Consider the following 24,178-nt stretch of genomic DNA (forward strand, 5'->3'; position numbering starts at 1 on the left):
AAGAATCAGGCAATTTTGCATTACACTGAACTAGCATTTGTGCTGTTAGTGTACAATGTTGGCAACTCAGCAATGCTGCACATTCATCTGTTACAATGGCAAAACTTCTAGGAACATGGCAAGCACAAGGTGACAATTTTACAGTGAGAAAAGGGTTGGCTCAGTGGATAGAGCGTTGGCCCTTGGACTGAAGGGACCCGGGTTCGATTCTGGTCAAGGGCATGTACCTCAGTTGCAGGCTTGATCCCCGACCCTGTGAGGGCACATGCGGGAAGGCAACCAATCAATGTGTCTCTCTCACTTTGATGTTTCTCTCTGTCTCTCCCCCTCCCTTTCATTCTTTCTAAAAATCAGTGGAAAAATATCCTCGGGTGAGGATTAACAAAAAAAAGGTAGTTTTTTTTCAAATATATTTTTATTGATTTCAGAGAGGGAGAGAGATAGAAACATCAATGATGAGATAATCACTGATTGGCTGCCTCCTATACGCCCCCTACTGGGGACTGAGCCTGCACCCCAGGGCATATGCCCTGACGGGGAATCAAACCATGACCTCCAGGTTCAGAGGTTGATGCTCAACCACTGAGCCATGCCAGCCGGGCCAGTAAGAAAAGTCTTAACAGCACAGGCTTGAAATCTATTAAAGGAAAGTGCTAACTAATAACATGGTATTAAACTTATATTCCACTAATTTTGACTTTCTGCTTCATAAAAATAACATGCACCCAATAAAACATTTTAATGTGTGAATGAAGTTTTGGCATGAAGGGTATGCAAAACACCTGCAAGACCTCACTTTGATAAAACTTTATGGCAAAATACAACTGTTTCAAGTTGGTAAATTTGAAATTAATGAATCCTGGTTGAAATTGTTCGTTTTACAAAATGATTAAAACTGTAAGTAGCCAAAACCAGTTTGGCTCAGTGGATAGAGCGTCGGTCTGCGGACTGAAAGGTCCCAGGTTCGATTTCGGTCAAGGGCATGTACATTGGTTGCGGGCACATCCCCGGTGGGGCGTGTGCAGGAGGCAGCTGGTCGATGTTTCTCTCTCATCGATGTTTCTAGCTCTCTATCCCTCTCCCTTCCTCTCTGTAAAAAATCAATAAAATATATATTTAAAAAAAAAAACTGTAAGTAGCTGTTCCTCTATTTAATGAGAAACCTCATTAGTCTTAACTACTTGACAGAGCTCTTTCCAGTGCCATCAAATTTCTTGAAAACAAAAGATGCTGCAGGACCTGTTTGAAAGCAGTTCATAAATCAGTTATAAAATAGTCATCGGATGCATATAGTCAATCATACTGTAACAACACTGTATGGTGTCAGATGGACACTACACTTACTAGTATGGTGGGATCACTTTGTAAACTATGTAATTGTCTAATCGCTATGTTATACACTTGAAACTAATATAATATTGTATGTCAACTGTAATTTTTAAAAAAAGCAGGCCACAAGTGTAATGCCTACAAATCTCACACTTTTCAAATGAAGCTACTGTGGGATTTCAACACTGCTAGAAGAGTGCGGCCTTGCCAGCATTTGGTATTGTCTGTCTTCCTAACGTTAGCCATCCGAACAGGTGCATTCCCATTGTGGTTTTAACTGGTATTTCCCTAATGACTAATGATGTTGAACATATTTTCATTTTTTATATGCTATCTATATATGTCCTGTAGTGAAGTGTCTACCTGAATATTTTACCCATTTTAATTGGGTTATTTCTTTTCCTTATTGTTTTATTTGAAGTTCGTTGTATATTCTAAATACAAGTAGTATTAATCAGGTATACGTTTGGCAAAGATTTTTTTCTCGGTATGTGGCATCTCCTTTTATTCTCTTAGCAGTGTCTTTTGAAAAACAGACTTTAACTTTAATAATGTCTAATTAATCAATTTGTTCAGATACAGATTGTGCTTTGGCTGTTGTATCTAGGAAATAATTGCCTAGTTAAGATCTCCAAGATTTTCTCCTATGTTTTCTTCTAGCAGCTTTACAATTTGAGGTGCATATTTAGGTCTCTGAGCCATTTTAAATTAATTTTTATATAGAGGGCAAGGTATGTAGTCAATTTCATTGTTTTGTATATTGATACGCAATGTTTGAGTACTATTTGTGGAAAAGGCTATATATTTTTTTCACTATATTGTTTTATGGCTGGTCAAAATCAATTACCTATATGTAAGTGGGTTTATTTCTGGACTACCTACCTAGTGTTTCATTAGCCTATTTGTCATTTTTATGCCAATGCTACTTTACTGTAATTTTATAATAATTCTTGAAATTAGTGTTGCCCCCCCAGCCAACATTGTTCTTTTTCATAGATGTTGTGGCTATTCTAAGTTCTTGCATTTCAACATGAGTTGTGTTTTTTTTTTAAGATGGAACTTTTTTTAAAATGTATTTTTACTGATTTCAGAGGAAGGGAGAGGGAGAGAGTCAGAAACATCAATGATGAGAGAGAATCATCGATCGGCTGCCTCCTGCACGCCTCCTACTGGGGATAGAGCCTGCAACCCAGACATGTGCCCTTGACCAGAATCAAACCCGGGACCCTTCAGTCCGCAGGCCAATGCTCTATCCACTGAGCCAAACTGGCTAGGGCAGTGGTCGGCAAACTCATTAATCAACAGAGCCAAATATCAACAGTACAACGATTGAAATTTCTTTTGAGAGCTAAATTTTTTAAACTTAAACTTCTTCTAACGCCACTTCTTCAAAATAGACTCGCCCAGGCCGTAATATTTTGTGGAAGAGCCACACTCAAGGGGCCAAAGAGCCGCATGTGGCTCGCGAGCCGCAGTTTGCCGACCACGGGGCTAAGGCAACATGAATTTTATTTTAGGCAAAAATGCCTGCCAGGCTCTGGCTGTTGTGGCTCAGTTGGTTGGGCACTCTCCCGGGCACCCAGGGGTTGCTGACTCAATTCCCGGTCATGGCACATGCCTGGGTTGTAGGCTTGGTCCCTGGTAGGGTGCGTGCAGGAGGCAGCCTACCAATGTGCTCTCACACTGATGCTTCTCTCTTCTCCCTCCCTCTCTAAAAGTCCATGAACTATCCTTTTAAACAAAATGCCTGCAAGGATCAGAGTAAAATTTTCTTTAATCTGTACATTAATTTGGTAAAAATCAACATTTTAACCAAGTTTAGTCTTCCAACCAATGTATAGAACACAGAGTCAATTCCCACTATCGAAATAATGATGTGTCAATCATAGTTGTGTTCTATCATCACCGCAAACAGTGAATTGGTAAATCCTGAACTATTGCTTCCAGAGGGAATACAGGGTCAGGTTCCTGCAAACCTCTGATCACATAACATTTTTGACAATTAATCAACACATAACCTTGTTTTATGGGTGTTTCTAGTTAAGTACACATTACTTAATGTATGTTGTTGTTTTATGAACATTGAACTCACAGCCAACCAGCACTGTAACTCTTTAACTGAAAGGAGCTTATCTCAATACATGTAGCGAGAAGTCCATAGGCACTGTGCTTAGGAAATGCAAAACAATGTGGCACTCAATAGACCAAGAAAAGGACACATGTACAGATGAGAGCTGAAATGAGAAAGCAGAGTTCACCATGTTCAACTTCAGTTCACATTGAACACTTGAGGTGATTCAAATTTTTCACCACTCTGCATGTGTTAGCTCTTTGGTCAGAAGCAGTGTTGTATGAAATACCAAGACTACAACTAACGTGTGCATGGATGTGGTGGTCAAAGAAGGCAAATCCATGTACAGGGTACACGAACTGCTGCTCCCTCACGATGGAAGAGGTTCATGCCATCAACCTGTCACTAGGTGGCTAGTTCCTATGGGAATGGTGTCTGTCACATCAGGAATTCTCTGCAAGCTGGGCCCTCAACCACTATTAAGCTAAACCAGTCTTGATGAGAGGAAATCTATGTTGTTGAGTCCACTTATAACCTCTAGCTCGATTACCAAAGCCATTTTGTATGTGAGCCTGTTGAGCAAGGAAGGATTGGATTGCTGGGGAAAGGAAATGACTGACATCCATAAAACAAGTCATCTGGTCCATCTATTTACTGAGAGCCTCTCTTGAAGTGGTCATCTTTAGGGGAAATATTTGCATAGAACACAAAGGTCCATCCATGTATCTTCTCCCACTGACCTCCTTATTACCAATCCTCCAGTCCTGATCAAACAGCCAAACCATCCATCCTACGAATATGTGTAGATCCATATTTCTCAGCTTCTATCTCCATCTAGATAGACAACCATATGTACAGTTGTCGCTCATTATTCGTGGGGGATTGGTTCCAGGATGCCCCTTGAATACCAAAATCCACGGGTGCTCAAGTCCTTATATAAAATGGCACAGATTTGCATATGACCTACACACATTCTCTTGTATGCTTTAAACCATCTCTAGATACTTGTAACACCTAATACAAGGTAAATGCTATGTAAATAGTCATTGTACTGTATTGTTTAGGGAATAATGACAAGAAAAGAGTCTACCTGTTCAGCACAGACGCAACCATCATAGGCCCAATTACACAGTGCACATCAATAACAATGTAACTTTTTTTTTTTCAAGTATTTTGGATCCCAGGTGGTTGAATCCATAGGTGTGAAACCTGCAGATATGGAGGGCCGACTGTACTGTTCAATGAAAGGATCTGCCTCCTCCCATGTCTTTCAGGGCCTTCCTGTAGTGCTCATCCCGTTCCCGTTGGTAGCAAGCCTGAGCTTTTTCTTCCTCCACAAACTGATCATAGGGCGTTTGCCATGAGGCCTTAGGTACTGACCGAGGAAGAGGTGGCAATGTGGCAGGAAGAGGTGACATAGTCTGAGCGGGTTCACTCTCACTTGCTGATAGAATGCTACGGTACGTACCTAGCTTTATGGCTTGATGGATCAGATGACACCTAGTTCATGAAGGGCAGCTCAGGTTGCATTCGCTTGGTGTCTCCATGGTCAGGTGTTCAGTCTCTACCAGGGCCCAGTAGCAAGCCAGACACTGAGCGGAGTAAGTCCACCGTCACGGTGCCTGGCCACCACTGTGGCCGTTGGTAAGCATACCCTCAGGGCACAGAGTATCACTCCACACCCTGGGTAGTTTTAGGGTGACAGGGGACCCTCCCTGCTATACCACAGGACAGCACAACACAGCCCAGAGACTTGCAGGGACGCCTCTAACTCCTGGCTTATTACATATCAGTCCACAAGGCCCCGAAAGGCCCCTTTTGGGGTACATGCTCACCAACTGGAAGAAATTCGACCAAGTCCCTCATAAAAAGAGGCTAATCTTTTGCAACGTGGCCTGGCCCCAGTATAAATTGGGCAATGAAGATGTTTGGACAGCTAATGGCACCATTAATTTTAATACCATCTTACAACTAGACCTATTTTGCAAGTCCCAAGGAAAGAGATGGAGGTTCCATATGTCCAAGCCTTTATGGTCCTCAGAGATGACACTAAGGTATGTACTACCTGTAAACTAGAAAAAATATACCTTATTTTGATATTTTTTGTCCCATCTGTTTTTTTCCTTTTTCATCTTTACCTACCTTTTTTTGAACTATTATTTTTTAGTATTCAATTTTATTTCCCTTATGGGCTTATAATTTATTTTTCTTTATTTTGTTTTAGAGCGATGTCTCGAAAATATACACAGCCTACCTTCAAATAAATATTATACCACTGCATATATGGTGTAAGCCCTAACAATGCTAGATGTCCCTTTCCCAACCCCCATTCTTTATGCTACTGACATCAGTCTAAGTATGTATGTTATAAGCCTCCAATTAACTACTATCTTTATTTTGAATCATCAATTATCTTTTGAAATGTTAAAAACTAAGAAAATATCTTCTATATTTACCACATATTATACAATTTCCTGCACTCTTCATTGCTTTTCAAAGATCCAAATTTCCATCTGTTATTATTTTTCTTTGCCTAAAGAACTTCTTTAAGACCTTGTGCAGTGCAAGTCTGCTGAAAATGAATTCCCTCAGATTTTGCTTCTCTCAAAAGTCACTGCCTTTGCCTATCATATATCTGATAAGGGATTAATACACAGAATATATAAAGAACATTTATGTCTCAGCAACAAAAATATACCAATCAGCCAAAACCGGTTTGGCTCAGTGGATAGAGCGTCGGCCTGCGGACTGAAGGGTCCCAGGTTCGGTTCCGGTCAAGGGCATGTACCTTGGTTGCGGGCACATCCCCAGTGGGGGATGTGCAGGAGGCGGCTGATCGGTGTTTCTCTCTCATCGATGTTTCTAACTCACTATCCCTCTCTCTTCCTCTCTGTGGAAAATCAATAAAATATATTTTTTTAAAAAATATATATATATATACCAATCAGCCCTGCTGGTGTTGCTCAATGGTTGAGCATCAACCTATGAACCAGGAGGTCACGGTTTAAATCACAGTCAGGGCACATGCCTTCCTGGGTTGCAGGCTCGATCCCCAGTAGGGACATGCAGGAGGCAGCCGATCAATGATTCTCTCTCATCATTGATGTCTCTCTCTCTCTTTCCCTCTTCCTTCCTCTCTGAAATCAATAAAAAGATATTTTTAAAAAAGAAAAATATACCAATCAAAAAATGTGTAATGAACTTGAATAGACATTTCTTCAAAGATGACATACAAGTGACCAACATATGAAAACATATTCACCATCACTAGTCATCAGAGAAATGCAAATCAAAATCACAAAGAGAAGCCACTTCGCCCCCATTAAAATGACCATTAGCAAAAAAACAAAAAACAAAACAAAAAAAAAAAACAAAAAACAGAAAATAAGTATTGGTGAGAGTGTGGGAAGTTGGAGCCCTTGTTCATTATTAGTGGGAATGTGAAATAGTGCAGCCATTATGAAAAACAGTAATTAAACATAGAATTGCCATAAGATTTCAGCAATTTAACTTCTGGGTATATACCCAGACTAACTAAGAGCAGAAACTTGAATAGATATTTGCATACTCCTGTTCACAACAGCCAAAAGATGGAAGCAACCCAAGTGTGCTCCCACGGATGAATGGCTAAATAAAATGGGTGTGTACATAAAACAGAACATTATTCAGCATTAACAAATAAATTCTAACACAAGCTACACCATGGATGAACCTTGAGGACATTATGAAAAGTAAAACAAGCCAGTCTCAAAAGCACAAATACTATATGATTCCACTTAGAAAAAAAATTTTTTTTCTCATGATGTCTTTGTTTGGCTTTGGTACCAGAGAAATGCTGGTCTCAGAATAAGTTAGTATTCTTTCCTCCCCTATTTTTCTGAAGAGTTTGAGAAGGATTGGTGTTAATTCTTCTTTAAATGTTTGGTAGAATTCACCAGTGAAGCCATCTGGTCCTAGACTTTTTTTTTTGTTTAGGAGGGATTTTTTTTTTCTATTATTGACTCAATCTGTTCATATTTTCTATTTTTTTTCTTGAGTCAGTTTCAATAATCGGTATTTCTAGGAATTTGCCCATTTCATGTAGGTTATACAATATTTTCCTGTATTTATTCATACTATTCTCTTAGAATCATTTTTATTTCTTTAAGGTCAATAGTAATATCCTCACTTTCATTTTTGATTTTAGTAATATGCATTTTTGATGTTTTTTCCTTTGCCAGTCTAGCTAAAAGTTTGTCAATTTTGTTGATCTTTTCAAAGAAACTTGTGGTTTTGTTGATTCTCCATATTGTTTCCTAGTCTGTATTTTGTTTATCTCCACTTAATCTTTATTATTTCCTTTCTTTGTTAGTGTTAGATCTAATATGCTCCTCTTTTCTAGTTTCCTTAAGGTGAAAAGTTAGGTTATATGTTTTAGAGTTTTCTTCTTCTTTTATGTCAGCAATTTTCAACCCATGCGCCATGGCTCACTGGTGTGCCACAAGAATTTTTAAAACATGTAATACCTGACTCCTTAGTCAGGGGCACTGACCTCTTCTCCCTTAGATTAACAAATAAAAAAATGACAACAGCCAACACAACAATAGCCATCTGGTGTGAATTCCCTGTCTTAAACCATAAATATATAGGTCAGATAATAGACTTGCCTCTTATTGGTCACATTGCATAAGACTGCATCTGATTGGTTAATTTTTGGTACCAGAAATCCTTATGTACAAGTATAGGCACCTGATTTTTTTAAAGTCACTTTGTTTTTGTTGTTTCATTTGGTCATTTTATAATTGTAATCAATGAGTTTGCTTGTGAATTTTGTTTGGTGTACTTCCAGAACTGTTGATATCTTTCTTAATATATTTTTATTGATTTCCAGAGAGGAAGGGAGAGATAGAAACATCAATGATGAGAGAAAATCATTGACTGCCTCTTGCACAACCCCCACTAGGGATCGAGCTGTAACCCAGGCATGTGCCCTGACCGGGAATCGAACCATGACCTCCTGGTTCATAGGTCGACACTCAACCTCTGAGCAACACCAGCCACGCTTAAAAAATTACTTTGGAACAAAAAGTGTAGGTAATTACTATTATTTTTTATTTTTGTAAATCAATCAAAATTATACCCTTTTTTGGTCAGATCAACAAAAAATGTATTTTTTGGTGTGCCACTGAATTTTAGGAATTAGTTTATGTGTGCCAGGAGATGAAAAAGGTTAAAAATCGCTGCTTTATGTGTTTACTGCTATAAATTTCCCGCTGCTTTCACTGCATCTCTCAAGTTATGGTATATAGTGTTTTCATTTTCATTCGTCTCTATTTATTCTCTAATTTCACCTGTGATTTCTTCTTTGATCAGTTGGTTATTTAAGAGTGGTTGCCCTAGCCAGTTTCCTCAGTGGTTAGAGCATCGGCCTGCAGCCTGAAGGTTTGGTTCCAGTCAGGGAAGGGCACGGACCTTGGTTGCAGGCTGCTTGGTCCTCAGAGCTGGTCGGGGCATGTGCAGGAGGCCAAGCAAGCAATGTGTCTCTCCGTCTCTCCCGCTCCCTTCCACTCTCTCTAAAAATCAATGGAAAAATGTCCTCAGTGAGAACTAACAACAAAAATGTATTGCAACTTGTTTGTGGCTCAACCAATGGTCTATTCCTGGAGAGTCTTATGTTCACCTGAGAATGTGTATTCCGCTTTGCTGGGTGTTTTGTATATATTTGCTAGGTCTAATTGGTTTACATTTTGTTCAAGTCCTGTTTCCTTACTAATCTTCTGTTCTGTCCCTTATTACAGCTGAGGCAGGCATTTTAGTTTTTGATTGGATGACAAAAAGCGTGAGTTTTACTAGTACACTGTTGGGTTCTGACGTGGGTTTATTCCTCTAAATAGTGCGGACTTTGTACTTGTGCACAATTAAGTTACTTGGGATTACTTGGAGCCTTCTGAGGACTCTTCCCAATGTCCCATATATTACAAGGTATTTACACTCTGGACAGCGGAGACTCAAACTATTCCCAGCATTCCATGAGCTCTGGAAATTGTTTTCTTACTGTTTCCCAATAGTGCTTTCCCTGCCTTGGCGTAGGTCCTGTCACCATCTACGGATCAAAACTCAGCCCAAGACTGAAGGGGAGCCCTCTGCAGACCTCCAGAATGCATGCACGCTTGCATGCAACTCCTCTACTGCAGTGTACCCTCAATCCGCCTGCCCCACACGGCTCCCTTCTCTCTGGTCCTCGGCCCTGCGATTCTTGGTCTTCCCGAACTCGTCCCTGTGTTCCCATCTCAACAAGCCTGGGCTCTGCTCCGGTCCCTCCTCCCTGCATCGCAGCTTTGAGCAGCCTCATGGCTCTCCATAAACTGCAACGAAGAGCTCCTCCCATTTGTCTCCACTCTCAGGGATCACAGGCTGCTGCCACCTGTCATCAGAGTCTAAAAACCACTGTTGACGTATTTATTTGTTTGTAAAGGAAGGGTGTATGTTATTGCTGCCTAACAAACCTCCTCTGACAGTTTCTGAGGTCCCGCAATCAAGGAGAAGCCTAGCTGGGCGGTTCTGGCTCAGGATCTCTCGTGAGGTTGCAGTCAGGGGTCAGGGGGTCAGGGGTCAGTGGGCCAGGGCTGGGAGCCTGAAAGGGCGGGAGATCTGCTTCCCAGAAGGCTCAGCCACACACTGAGGCCACAGGCCTCGGCTCCTCGCCACGTGGGCCTCTCCGCTGGGCTCCTCCCAACGTGGCAGCTAACCCTCTCAGAGAAGGAGACTATTTTTCAGGTCCCTAACGGCAGACTGCATCCTGTGGCTTCAACAGAGATGGGCGATTGTACATCTGACTCCACAACCAGACTTGGAGAGAAAGATGACTCAGAGTAAGCAGCAGCAGGTTGTAAGAGCAAACACTCGCGTTCCTGTGCCTGTGGCAAGGAAGGTGGGGGGGAGAGCAACAGCCGACTGGTCTCAGGAAAGGGTCAAGCTCCATTCCCCCAAACAGACCAACCGGAATGCCCACCTTTCTCCCCAGTCTCCAGAGCAGGACAGCAATAGCAACAGCGACATGCACACGGTGACATACGCACTAATACCACGCACGGTAGCAACAGTCCCAAGACCAGCACGAAGCATGTGCCTCTGTCACCTCAGTTCCACCTCACCACAATCCTGTGGGAGAGGAATCATGAGCCCTAAACTCCAGGCCTGTGTTTCTTGAGGCCCTGAAGGGCCTACAGACTTGACAGTGTATCTTGGTGCAGCTTTGTTCTCCCCGTGTAACCCCGGGCTCCCTCCCGCCCTGCAGGGGGCACTGAAATTCTGCTCGGTCCTGCCGGGCCTCCCACTCCACGTGATCAGGCCTGAGCGCGTCCTCTTAGAGTCTATGTTCCCAGCACCTACTACCAAACCTCTTTAAAAGAAACCATTAAAAAAAAAAAAATTAGACCTCTTTTATTTATTTTAACTTTTAGCATTTTTTTTTTTAAATCAGACCTCTTTGAATCCCCTGCTCTGGGCTTTCCCGATGCCACAGCTGCCTAATATAGACTCCCCGACCCTTCAGACAGCCGCCCTGTCAAGCGTGCCTCACCAACTAATCCCCAAAAATGTGCCCCACGTCAGCCACTCATTTTAACATGTTATTTCACAGCACATGTGCCTTCTTCATTTATATGTGCTACAGCTTCCTGTTAAGATGGGTTTCCTCTCCCCCAGGGACTTATAATTAATCACCAGGGAGAAAGGTCAAAACTATACCAAGCTCCTACATAGGTTTTCATTCGTTAATTATTGAATAATGAATTAAGAAACATATAAGGCAATGATTATAAATACTAACTCACAAAATTCTCAAGGGGCATAATCAAAAGAATTTTATTTACAAAGAAAAAGAAAAAGACAGCAGTGGACACATATAAGCAATTCACAAAAGACAAAACCAAAAGAACCAATATATGCAAATCATAGGAATTCAAATTAAAGTAACACTTTTTGTCAGACAAACTGGCCAACATTGAAAATGTGTCAAGGATGTAAGGAAACAGGCATGCTAATAAGCTTTTTAATAAATGAGATTTTGTATTTTCAGTATTTATACATTAAGTATCTTTAAAATCTACATACCCCTTTGACTAGTATTTCTATTTCTAATACTTAATTACAAGAAAATAAGGGACCAAGGAAAACAGAAGTAAAAAAAAAAATTGCTATGGCACTAATTATAATATACAATCTGTCCAAAAAGGGTTTGACTAAATAAATTTTAGTACCTCCAAACTATGATTATGAACTCACTTCAGAATATTAGGTGCTGTATACACATATTTTTAAAACAACATATATTCACACAAAAACATACCTGCGTAGAAAAATATCTAGAAGTATACACCCCAAAATATTAGCAGTGATAATCTCTGTAAAAGAATAGTGGAATTATTTGTGAATTTTTTTTTCTCTTTGCTTATTTGTACCACTTAACTTTTCTACATGAGATGCACATGGATAACAACACACACTCCAGACAAAAGTCAAATTGAGAAGCACAAATTTAAAGGAAAAGTATCATTATTCTAACAGAACATGATCATTCCCAAATGCCTAATAAGAATGTCAGGCAGGGTAAGTATTTTTTTTTAAAAAAAGTCAAATAACTTAGTATTCAATAGCCTAGATTCTAATTAGTACCAGAAACACACCCGGGAGAATTTGTTAGTACTGTTCAGACATTTTAAGACAACAAAAGGACCTCCCAAATAAAAACTGAGTCCTAATCCTAAAAAATATATATTTTATTGATTTTTTTTACCGAGAGGAAGAGAGAGGGATAGAGAGCCAGAAACATCGATGAGAGAGATACATCGATCAGCTGCCTCCTGCACACTCCCCACTGGGGATGTGCCCGCAACCAAGGCACATGCCCTTGACCGGAATCGAACCTGGGACCCCTCAGTCCGCAGGCCGACGCTCTATCCACTGAGCCAAACCGGTCAGGGCAATAAAATATATATTTTTTAAAAAAAACCTCCACTGCTCCAACTGGAAGGTCGGCCTCAATCGCCTTTTGTCACATTTATCTCGAGAATCCTCCTCTGCAGGGAGAGCAGTCACCGTGAAAATGAGCAAACGTAAAATCACTCAGAAGTTGAAGAATTCAGTGTGACTTTAGGTTTGGCTGAAAAGAAAGCCTTCTCTATAACTTCTGCAACCCAATTTAGGGTAACTCTTCCCTTCAGGCTCGAACATTCTGGGGGACAACACTTAGTCGATAACAAGGGAGGCTCCTGAAGGGAGTCCACAATACGTCTATTACAAGCAAAGCGCGCACGTCCGCAGGCACTGGGGACGATCTCTAGGTGAAACCCGGGACCCGCTGTGGCCATGCAGACGGTCGCTTAGGAACCACTCCACATGCCTGACTCAGCAGGACCAGCAGCACGGACAGTGAGTAAAGCCTGAGCGGGACTCACCTATGAACTATACTTTTCAGCGATGTTGACGGGCACAACATGATCAATTCCATCTGTGTGCAGTAGAATATAAAACAAATTATTCTAACCGGACCCCTATCATTCATGGCAGGTGTCCACACGGCCGGTTAGAGGCAACTTCACACGGACAGCACAGTTTGCCGGCCACGCCTCAAAAGCTCTGTGAACGCATCCAGCAGGGATTCGCGGCCCTAAGCACAGTGCAGCTCTGAAATGCCTTTAAACCGGTATCAGTGATGTCTTTGATGAAAGCAGCATTTACTGCACGAGAAAATTTTCTAATGCCGGGAGAAAATCAAACAACCGCCTTGCAGAAGGGAGGGATGTTACATTAATGGCATTTGTGTAGAGCAAGCGTCAGCTGGCCCCAGAACAGACAACACCATTATGTGGTTACTGTTAAAAAGAACGCAGATCCCCTCGCTTTCGTGGCAACCCTCGCACCGTTCATCCACCCATTCAGCAAATAGATGAAAACTATACCCAACAAGAACTACTAGGACCTGAGATACAAGAGGAAGCAAGCCAAGGTCACCACCTCCAGGGAGCATTTGGCTAACAGGATACATAATGAACAGACATTAAACGATTAATGACATAATTAAATGTCAAGGAAATGTCAGGATGTCATTCAATAGCAGGGCAGGCAGGGTGCGCGCCAGCAAATACTAGGCCTGTTGGACAGGCCGGGCGCAGGGGAACAGGGGAACAGAGAGGTCAGGCAGGGGTGCTCTTGAGGAGTCCCCGCGGCTGGAATGACCCTGCCCCGTGAAGGAACTGAAAGAAGCCTGGCAGAACTGAAACAGTCCGGTTGTTTCTTGGGCACGTGCTAAATCTGAGCTGTACAGAGACATCCAAGTTAAGAGATCAGGCTGGTAACTGCTATGTGACTCTGGCGCTCAAAGAACAGGTCTAGACCAGGAGTAAACCTGGAGGCACTGGAGACGGCGTGTGGTGAACAGGAACTGGACATGTCCTGGGCAAGGGAAGCTGGTGGGGTGGAGCGGGGCGGGGGGGGGGGGGAGGATTTGCATTACTTCCTCAAATCACATACAAAAAATTACTTCTTGCAATTGAATTTTGCCATCTAGCCCAGCTAGTGTGGCTCAGTGGTTGAGCATCGACCTATAAACCACGAGATCACGGTTCGATTCCCGGTTAGGGCACATGCCCAGGTTGCGGGCTTGATTCCCAGTGTGGGGCATGCAGGAGGCAGCCGATCAATGATTCTCATCATTGATGTTTCTCTCTCTCTCCCCTTCTCCCTTCTTCTCTGAAATCAATAAAAATATTTTTAAAAGAAAACAAATTTTTGCCATCTAAACTTCTCTCTTGATTTGCAAGTGTGAAATAAAATGAAGTGCTTTCGAACACGACAGTTACGATACAATGCCCGATTTGTTCAGAAAGGATAAGATTAAGGGTATAAAGTTCCCGGAGAAATGCCAACACCTAAGACAACTATTTCTTTCCGTGAGTCGAAGGCACGCTAAGCTGTAATTTATTTAGCAGAGCACTTCCTTCTCGCCTTTTCCAGTGCCCTAGAAAGGAACCTTTTTTTAACACACCGATACGACTGCTTCACAAGATTTGTCACTAGAAGTGCCTGCCGTCCGCAGAACTGCCACCGACTGAAGACGGATCACAACGGTAAGCATGCTGAACACGCCAACACGTCCTGGAGGGACGCGACTTCAGAAAGAGCCAGCAAACCTGCCGGGCCCGCTGAGCGCTCCGGAGAGCTATCGCCGCTCAGGATTATCGCTGTAATCCTTACACAGCCCGCCCCGCACAGACGCCTACGAAGAACAGGTAGCGTGTGACTGCTCTATGAAGCCGTGGCCAGGTTACGGTTACAGAAAAGCCAGGTACCAACGTGCCACGGGGTACAGCCCAAGCACCACATCAGCGTGACAGGCCTCGACGCAAACTCACCTGGTTGATCTGAAGCATGTTAAAGCAATGTGGACCCAACGGCTGGATCCCTCACGGCTCCAAAAACTGGAAAATGGAAACGGAGAAACAAAGTTGAGCTTAGCTGGCGATGTCAATGATTAGCACTTGTAACACACATCCCTGATCAAAATCAGGTATAAAATGGAGAACTTTCCAGGATGATAAACATGTTCTCTATGCAATGCCCCCGTTCGGTAGCCTCTAGCCACACGTGGCTAATGAGCACTTGAAATGTGGCTAATGGCAGCCAAGAAAGCAAACTTTTGCTTTTCTTTAATAGTAACTGAAGTTTACATAAGCGCATGTGGCTAGTGGCCACCATACTGGACAGTGCAGATCTAAGCTGAACAAAGTGCCCCCCACACACACCCTGGTTCTGGAGTTCTAAGACAATTCCAGCAAAAGTGAAACTTAAAATGGCCTAAACGTTTTTATTTAATATATACTCCCCCATCTCTACCATATACTCAGATTAATGCTTAATATCCTCTCCCCTTGCTCCAATAAGGTGTTAAGAGGCTTTGTTCCCGTCCCCTATAAGATAAATTAAGCCTGAAGATGCAACGCACACGTCTTCTCTTAGGTGGTACAAGGAGTGCACAGTCAGGTTACCTACCTGGAGACGTGTGTTTGTGGTTTTATTATCACCATTATAAAAACAGCATGCACATTAAAATTTCACATAAATGGACTGACAGAGGTCAAAGGAGATGGGGAGAGGGGGGACATCTGTAAGAGGGTCAACAATAAAAAATATTTTTTCGTAAGATTTTCAAAAGGAAAATCACCGATCCTGACACAGCCCAGTGTTACATTCGAATGTGTTTCCTTCTAGATCTGACCCCACCATGGTTGTGTTTCTCTTCATGTGGCAAATTTCTTGTACACTTAACTTTAAAACATAGGTACCGAAGAAGGGCAACGACACCAAACTCATAAACAAATCAATCATGGGCTCTTGTAATGGTAAGTTTACATAAAAAATAAATTATGGCCCAGCCAATGTGGCTCAGTGGTGGAGCATCGACCTATGAACAAGGAGGTCACGGTTTGATTCCCATTCAGGGCACGTGCCCGGGTTGCAGGCTCGATCCCAGTGTGGGGCATGCAGGAGGCAGCCCGATCAATGATTCTCTCTCATCATTGATGTTTCTCTCTCTCTCTCCCTCTCCTTTCCTCTCTGAAATCAATAAAAACATATTTTTTAAAAATAAATTATGTACACAGCCCCCAAAAAAAATTATCTAAAAAGCAGTAACAGTTTGGATATACAACAAAGTTGCATAATTTATACTGGTGTATAAATTTTTATGCTGTAAAATTTTAATATTGACCTTTCCCTCAGAAGCAAAGGTTCTTAACATATATATTCACAGATACATAATATACAAACATATGTCTATTATAAATGTGTGTGTACGTTTGCCTACCATTTTTTCGAAATGACACACTGGGGTCAATTCTAAATGACGTTGGAGGTTTTTGTTTTTTTAATATATTTTATTGATTTTTTACAGAGAGGAAGGGAGAGATAGAGAGCTAGAAACATCAATGAGAGAGAAACATCCATCAGCTGCCTCCTGCACACCTCCCACTGGGGATGTGCCCGCAACCAAGGTACATGCCCTGGACCGGAATCGAACCTGGGACCTTTCAGTCCACAGTCCGACGCTCTATCCACTGAGCCAAACGGGGTAGGGCAATGTTGGAGGTTTTTAATATATTTCTTACAATATGACCTCAGCATTTTATATCGTACAAGAGAATCATATGTTATACAAACAGCCCAAGGCCTGAGTAGCAGTGAATTTGAGATTGAATCCGAGCTCTTCAAGCAGTACCTTCTGAGCCTTGGTAAATTACTTTGTGTATCTTTAGGTTCTTTTTCTTTCATATCTTTTTTTTTTTTAATCTTTACAAAACAAACTAAAGTCCTTATAGCTGGCAGCCTCTAACAACTGGAAAACAGCAGCTATAACAACATATAGGTGTCACCTGTCCTGTTCTCTCACCTGTCTGCTCAGAAGGGAGCCAGCTCACAGTGCCAGCTGCCCTGTGGAGAGGGTCTGAGGGAGGCCACCAGCCCAAAAGAAACTGAGGCCTTCCGCCCAGTACCCTCCTGGGAACTGAATCCTGCCCAGAGCCGCAGGAACCAGCTTGGAAGCAAATCTTCCCCCAGTCGAGCTTTCAGCTGAGACTAGAGCCCCGATGACAGCTTATCTGTACCTCATAAGAGACCTGGGCACCCAGATAAGCTGCACCCAAATTTCTGAGGTAATAAATGTTTTAAGCCCTTCATTTCTGGCGTAGTTTGCTATGCAACAATAAATAAGACAGTTTGGTTCAACTCTAAAATTCTATAACCCTATGGTGCTTCAGGTATTAACTAACACATTTAAGTAGGCCAAAAAATAATTAATTCCCTGAGCAAACGAGTACCATTACAAAATTAAAAAGTGGTAAATTATAAAACTTAAACATGTATATTTTATTCAAAAGATGAAATCATTAAAATGTGTAGCATTACTCAAATGTATTAAAATATACTAGCTATAACAAAAAATACAGACTGATCCGATTTTCTTTTTTTTTTAAGTTTATCATTTTAACCATTTTTTAAATATATTTTATTGATTTTTACAGAGAGGAAGGGAGAGGGATAGAGTCAGAAACATCGATGAGAGAGAAACATCGATCAGCTGCCTCCTGCACACCCCCTACAAGGGATATGCCCGCAACCAAGGTACATGCCCTTGACCGGAATCGAACCTGGAACCTTTCAGTCCGCAGGCCGACGCTCTATCCACTGAGCCAAACCAGTCAGGACTTCATTTTTTAATTGGGAAAAATTCATTTGGAAGTTAAAATGTAAATGAACTACCAAAAGTATCTCAGTGATTTCACGTGCCTTACTTTCTAGAATGTAACATTATTTGGTAAGCACTCACCCAAGGTGAGAAATCCCATTTTGTTTTTATTTGATGTAAACCTCTACAGCTTACAAATGCTTATCTTTAGAGCTGTATGTGATTCTTCCGTATTCGAATTTGGTACCACTGGTGGCTGATTCCGAGCAGTAGGCACAGTAAGATACAGGGGTACATTTTTTTTTAATTTTCTGATATAAAAAGGTAGTTTTATAAAGAAAAAAAATGAAAGCATCACCCTAGCTGGCTGGGCTCAGTGGATAGAGCACTGGCCCTCGGACTGAAGGGTCCCAGGTTCAATTCCGGTCAAGGGCCCGTACCTAGGTTGCAGGCTCAATCCCTCGCCCTGGTTGGGGCATGTGTGGGAGGCAGCTAATGGATGTCTCCATGTTTCTTTCTCTGTGTCTCTCCCCCTCCCTTCCACTCTCTCTAGAAATCAATGGAAAAATATCCTCAGATGAGAATTTTTTTAAAAAGCCCAGCTGGGTGGCTCAGCATCCACCCAGGAACCAAGAGGTCAGTGGTTCGGATTCTCAGTCTGGGCACAAGCCCAGGTTGCAGGTTTGCGGCTGGATCCCTGGTGGGGGCGTGTGGGAGGCAGCCAATCAAAGATGTTCCTCGCCCTGACTGGTTTGGCTCAATGGACAGAGCGTCGGCCTGCAGACTGAGAGGTCCTGAGTTCGATTCCAGTCAAGGGCATGTACCTCGGTTGCAGGCATATTCCCAGTAGGAGGTGTGCAGGAGGCGGCTGATCGATGTTTCTAACTCTCTTTCCCTCTCCTTCCTCTCTGTAAAAAAATCAGTAAAATATTTTTTTTAAAGTGATGCCTTTAAAAAAAAAATGATGTTCCTCTCTCTCATTGATGTTTCTCTCTATCCCTCTCCCTTCACTCTCTAAAAATCAATAAATACATTTTTTAAAAAAAAAAAAAAAAGCACCTATTTGCTTAAAATGGACCTGGCAATTTTAAATATTCTGCAATCCTTTTCTTCACAATAATAATATCAAGATCTGTATACATTAAAACGTGAAACAAATATCCACCCCAGCACCTGAGAGGTAACTGGGTGACATTCAGAACCTATTCTTTTTCACAAACAAATTCTATTAAATTTACATCAATATGAAATTTGTGATTCACAACTATACCGTGGACAATTCAAAATGCCCACCGGGACACATCTTTAACAGTTCACTTCTTCTTGAAAGACATGCCTGGACTAGTGTCCTATATTTAAAACAATTGGATAAAATATCAAGGCAGTGCATTCCAACTACAGCTAAAGAAACCGATCCCCATGCCTCCAAAATGCCCTACAGGGTCCCCAGTCAGGCACATTACACAGGCAGTTTCCGATTCCGGCTACTAAGTGAAGGCAGGCGGGCTCCGTGGAGAGAGGGCACTGCTCAGTGCGGGGGACTTGCTGCCCGTGAGGACATCCAAGTCCCGCATGTCTCTGAAATGCACTGCCGATAAAACCCACCGCTTCTGATACCAATTACCTTCGGCTCATCTGGTAAACTGAAAGGCAGGCTTAAATCTATAAAACCCTCAACAATTAAATACTGCTTTATAAAACAGCAATATTAATCTCCCTATACAATTTTATATCATCATCCATTCCACAATCCTCCCTTAAATGCCTTTTTTGGACAACTTGTAAAGCAAAAGCATGTCCCATCTCCATTCTTAAGACTCCAAACTACTATAAATCTAAATATCAACTCCAAGCTCCTTACTCTAAAATAAAGTCATGGGGTCCTTAAAAAGTGTTTTAAAAATCTTTTTCACTTTCATTTCTCTTTAAAAGCAGTTTTCCAAAAAAAAAAAAACACAAACCCTGCTTTTATGTTTTTAAAAATTGACAAGTTGCCCTAGCTGGTTTGGCTCAATGGATAAAAGCATCAGCCTGCAGACTGAAGGGTCCCAGGTTCGATTGTGGACAAGGGCACATGCCTGGGTTTCGGGCTCAGTCCCCAGTAGGGGGCGTGCAGGAGGCAGCCAATCAATGATTCCCTCTCATCATTCATGTTTCCATCTCTCTCCCTCTCCTTCCTCTCTAAAATCAATAAAATATATATTTTTTTAAAATGACAAGTTAGTATGAATTTTAATATGTCCTAAGAGTCTATGAAAGATTCTATGTATACAGATGTCTCACTCCATGAACTTCTCCCATAAAAATAAATAAATAAAAACACTTAACCACCAGCCAAGAAGAAAAGAAAAGTAACATTTATCAGACTCCAATTTTAAATGCTAGATGCCATATTTTTAAATATATTTTTATCTATTTCAGAGAGAAAGGGAGAGGGAGGAAAAGATAGAAACATTAATGATGAGAAACAATGATAAAAACATCAATTGATCGGCTGCTTCCTGCAGGCCCCCTACTGGGGATGTGTGGGCTCAAGCGCCCAACCACGGGCATGTGCTCTGATCAGGTTCCCATGACCACCTGGTCCATAGTTCCACGCTCAACCACTGAGCACACCGGCTGGGCTATTTTGCCATTTTTACATTAACTCAGTCTTCATCACCTTGGATGTAGGTACTATCCCCATCTTTCCAGAAGTTAGGTTTCTTTCCCATAGTCCATTGTTAGGATTAAAACCCAATATGGTCTGGTTCAAAGTCCTCTTCTCTTCATTATACATTTAATTATAAACAAAGGCTAAACTTAAAAGTTTTTCCTGTCACAAAGGGCATGAGCTCTAGGACAACAGAATGTCAAGGCTCCTCTATAGAATTTTGGTGATTTATTCAAAATCAAATAATTATACACACATAATTTATAATTATTATGGATTCTAGACACTCATCTATTTTCTTTAGTACTAAAAAGAGGCAAAAATATACCTATATGATTTGATCGTACTGTGCATCTCTCTCTTCAGTCTAACATCAACCAGTCCAATTTTACAATATCTAGATTTTCCCTCTCTTTCTGACCTGTGCACATAAATAATCAGATACCCAGCACAAAAGGAGACAGAGTAATAGGAGTAAAGAGACTAACTACAAAACAAAACAAAACATATTGGCCAATTATTTCATCTTCCAGAACCTGATCCTAAAACCAGAAAACCATTCAACCTCATTTTGTGTTGCTTATATACTAAAAAGTTTGATGACCATTTTAGATATTTTTGAAATCCTTACCTTTGCTGAAAACCAGAACAAACCACTCTTTCCTAGAATTCCATTCCCAGTAAGCTAAGTAAGCTAAGATATGCAAGTTATATGGTTTTCTATGCTGTGTATTTAGGAATAAAGAGCCATCATGTATGACACTTATTACCCTCATGGTCCAGGAAAAAGATATTGTGTGTGTGTGTGTGTGTGTGTGTGTGTGTGTGTGTGCGCGCGCCATAGAGAGATCAAGTGATAAACGGTAAAGCAGTAACAAGTGCATCTGAGTAAAGGTTACATAAGTGTTCTTTGTACTATGCTTGCTACTTTTCTGCAAGCTTGAAATTATTTCCAAATAAAAAGTTAAAAATTACATGGCATTCTATCTGAAGTTAACCACGCATATTTAGATTATACAGCAACATTTTTACAAATGCAAAGCACGAGTTTTTAAGGAAAAATAATTAATGATTTTTGAGAAAATATGTACCATATCCTACCAACGAATGTTCTTTTAGGAATAAATTTCAAACGACACTGCCATGTAACAAAACGTGGCCATGGGGACTTGAGTTGAAACCCTAGCAGGGAAAGAAAAAAGCATCCACACCCCAGAGTTTGGCCTAAGTGCTTCAAAAATGTAATACAGGCCTGCTGCAAAATGCAGCAAATCTACAATTCCAGTGATATGTGATCTCTCTAGTTTGCAGAAAATATAGACAAACTGAAAACGGAAAGACTTGTGGGATGACAAAACAATCGAGATGCGGAATGTTTTGGTTTTGATGGTTTTATTAAATGTGCCTGTTCCCCCCACTGCAGCTCAATTAAAGTGTATTCGAACCATCTTAAGAGCAAGGACAGAGAAGAACTATCCTCCAGGAGAAATGTTGCCATCTTTTCCCCCACGAGGTTACTATTACCTGGCCTGCCCCTCACAATTCTGATTTCAAGTGTTTACCAGGGTTTCCTAAAACGTAAGGATGCATCAGAAGAGAAGTCACATATTTTGCTTGGCAAAAGTGCACCAAAATCGTGAAAGCAAACATTCAACATCCAGGTTTTCAGCTCACAGGGAAATAAATACCTTCACAGGATCATCCCTCCTTTCCGCAGGAACCACCCCCTTTAAAACCCTTCAGCACATTCTCCTCCTGGAATGGTCCTTCCCTGCTCAAGTAGTTCTTAACCTTTTTGGGGGGGTGGGGAGTCGGGGGGGGGGGTGGGAGCGTCGGGGGCTTTCCAAACAGGATTAATCACAAATGCACAATCCTGCACAGATTTGCAGGGACTTCCAGAACCCCGAGGCCATCACCCCCGCCCCCCGCGCTAAGAATCGCCGCTCCGCGTCTCGCCGATGGCCTCTGCAGACCCCCCCACCCCCAGCCCGGCTCTCCCGGGAGGGCCAGGCGGCGCTGCCCACACACAGAGGATTCGGTAACTGATCTTTGTCTCTTCGCCCAACTCCCTTCACCCGGCAAGGTCACTAGCTGCCAACTACCCCTTTAGGCCGAGCCAGCATCACGGCGGAGGCTCGTAGGAGCCCAGTAGAACTTGCCCGTCACGGGATCTATTTTGTCCCCTCGGCCCCACCTACCTGCCCAGGACGGCGCGCTACGTCTGCACCGCTCGCCCATTTTACAGAAAGAGCTCCCCGCCGCGGGAGCCCCCCGCCCCGCTTCCCCCCGCGCCCCCCAGGCCCGCTCCCCGCAGACCCTCCCCTCCCCTCCCCCATCTCCTCTCCGCTCCCCTCCCCTGCCCTCCCTCTCCCACTCCACCGCCGCACCCGCCGCCCCGCTTCCCGCCGTTCCCACCCGGCCCCCACCACCCCACCTCCCAGCGCCCTCCGCGTAGTTCCAGCCCCCCACGACCCCCACCCCCGGCGCCCCACTTGTGCCGGCCTCCCAGCCTCCTCCCGGCTCCTCCCCTCCCAACACCTGTGTCGTCCCACCTCCTCCACGCGCCCCCCCATTCATTCGCCCCCTCCCCGGCTCCCCTGCCCCCACCGGCCTCCTCCCCTCCCCCTCCCGCCCGGAGCGAGCCCGAGGGGGAGGCGCGGGGCAGGGGAGGCCGCGAAGGGGCCGGGCCCCCGGGGCTCGCCGCGCGCCGCGGACCTGCAGGACTCCCCCAGCGCCCTCGGTCTCCTCCGCCCGCGGGGCGGAAGTCGGGGCCTCCGGGGCGCCCCCCGGCCGAGCATTTACCTTCTGGCCGGGGACACTTGGCGGACGGCTCCCACATTGGCAAACACTCCAAAGGACTGACCCCGCTCGGCCGCCGCCGCCGCCGCCGGCTTCCACCCCTCGGGCTCCCCGCCCCCAGCCTCCGCCCGCCTCCCCGGCGCTCCCGCCGCGCCCTCCCGGGCCCGCGCCGCGCGCCCCCGCCCCGCGCGCTCCCGCCGGCGCTCCCCGCCTCCCCGCCCGCCGGCGCCCGGCGCGGCCATTGTTCGCGGCGCCGCTCCCGCCCCCTGGCGGCCGTGCGGGCCCCGCAGCGGCGGCCGCCCCGGGTGCTGCGGTGCTGGCGCCCGCCGGCTGGGCCCGGGCGCTAGGACCGTTCCCCGGGGCCTTGGCCAGGAGGGCGCGCGAGTGTTGGGGAGCGCACCCCGTCCGCAGTCTCCGGGTCCCCGGCTCGCCTCCCACCCCCTCCCCCCGGAGCACGCGCTGCAAAGGGTGGGCCTAGGGCAGCCGCTGTCACACCTGCGTTGGCAGCCGCCTCCCCGGCCCGGGGGACACGCAGCTCTTTCTGGACGGCGCCCGGCGCCCGGACTCCCCGCCCGTACCTTCCCCCGGCTCGCCGGCTGCCGCGCTCTGCTCTGCTGGGGACGCGCGACCATCCCGCGTCCGCTCCGGCCGCCGCTGTGCGCCGCTGTGGGAGGCACGGTTAGCGGATCCGGCACCTTCCCAGTCTGGGGCGGGGGGGCCGGGGGGCGGGGGGGAGCGGGAGGACGAGGTGGGGGGACGGGGAGGGGGTAGTGCCACGGTCTCGTCCAGAAAACACCAACGATGAGTAATCACCTGTTCTCCAAGATCAGCAACGTGGCCACACATCCTCCTCGACCAAAAAAAAAATGTGTACTTGGTCACATGAAAAAAGAAGTCCTTGGAACGAAAATGAGGACCATTTTACAACAGTGCCCTAGATCCTAGACTGTTGGAGCAAGAGTGCCAGAAAACTCAAATTACGTTCTGATTCGCCCTGGTTTTGATGTGGGTTTCTGGTGCCCAGATAACCCCAGTTCAGCCCCCCAAAAAAATTCCACACTTCATTTAGTAAATGGCACCGAAAATAATCTGACAATAAAGTCCA

The 24,178-nt window shown here is 44.0% G+C and overlaps 1 protein-coding gene across 2 annotated transcripts in view; it reads right to left on the reverse strand.

The window, feature by feature from the left end:
• The window catches only part of STAU2 (staufen double-stranded RNA binding protein 2), a 236,053-nt gene extending 212,285 nt beyond the window's left edge, over positions 1 to 23,768 (reverse strand). Inside the window, exons 1-2 of one of the 2 annotated variants that reach the window (XM_028158728.2) lie at positions 23,652 to 23,768; positions 14,794 to 14,859 (exon numbers count right to left, since the gene is read on the reverse strand). In XM_028158728.2, the coding sequence (XP_028014529.1) occupies positions 14,794 to 14,811 (18 nt within the window). In that variant the 5' untranslated portion in view covers positions 14,812 to 14,859; positions 23,652 to 23,768. Of the gene's footprint in view, positions 1 to 14,793; positions 14,860 to 23,076; positions 23,168 to 23,651 lie in introns of those variants that run through there. The other variant, XM_054708698.1, reaches the window with a different exon arrangement.
• Positions 23,769 to 24,178: the final 410 nt, after the last annotated feature.

This window comes from Eptesicus fuscus, chromosome 19 (assembly GCF_027574615.1).
Source record: "Eptesicus fuscus isolate TK198812 chromosome 19, DD_ASM_mEF_20220401, whole genome shotgun sequence".
Taxonomy (NCBI): Eukaryota; Metazoa; Chordata; class Mammalia; order Chiroptera; family Vespertilionidae; genus Eptesicus; species Eptesicus fuscus.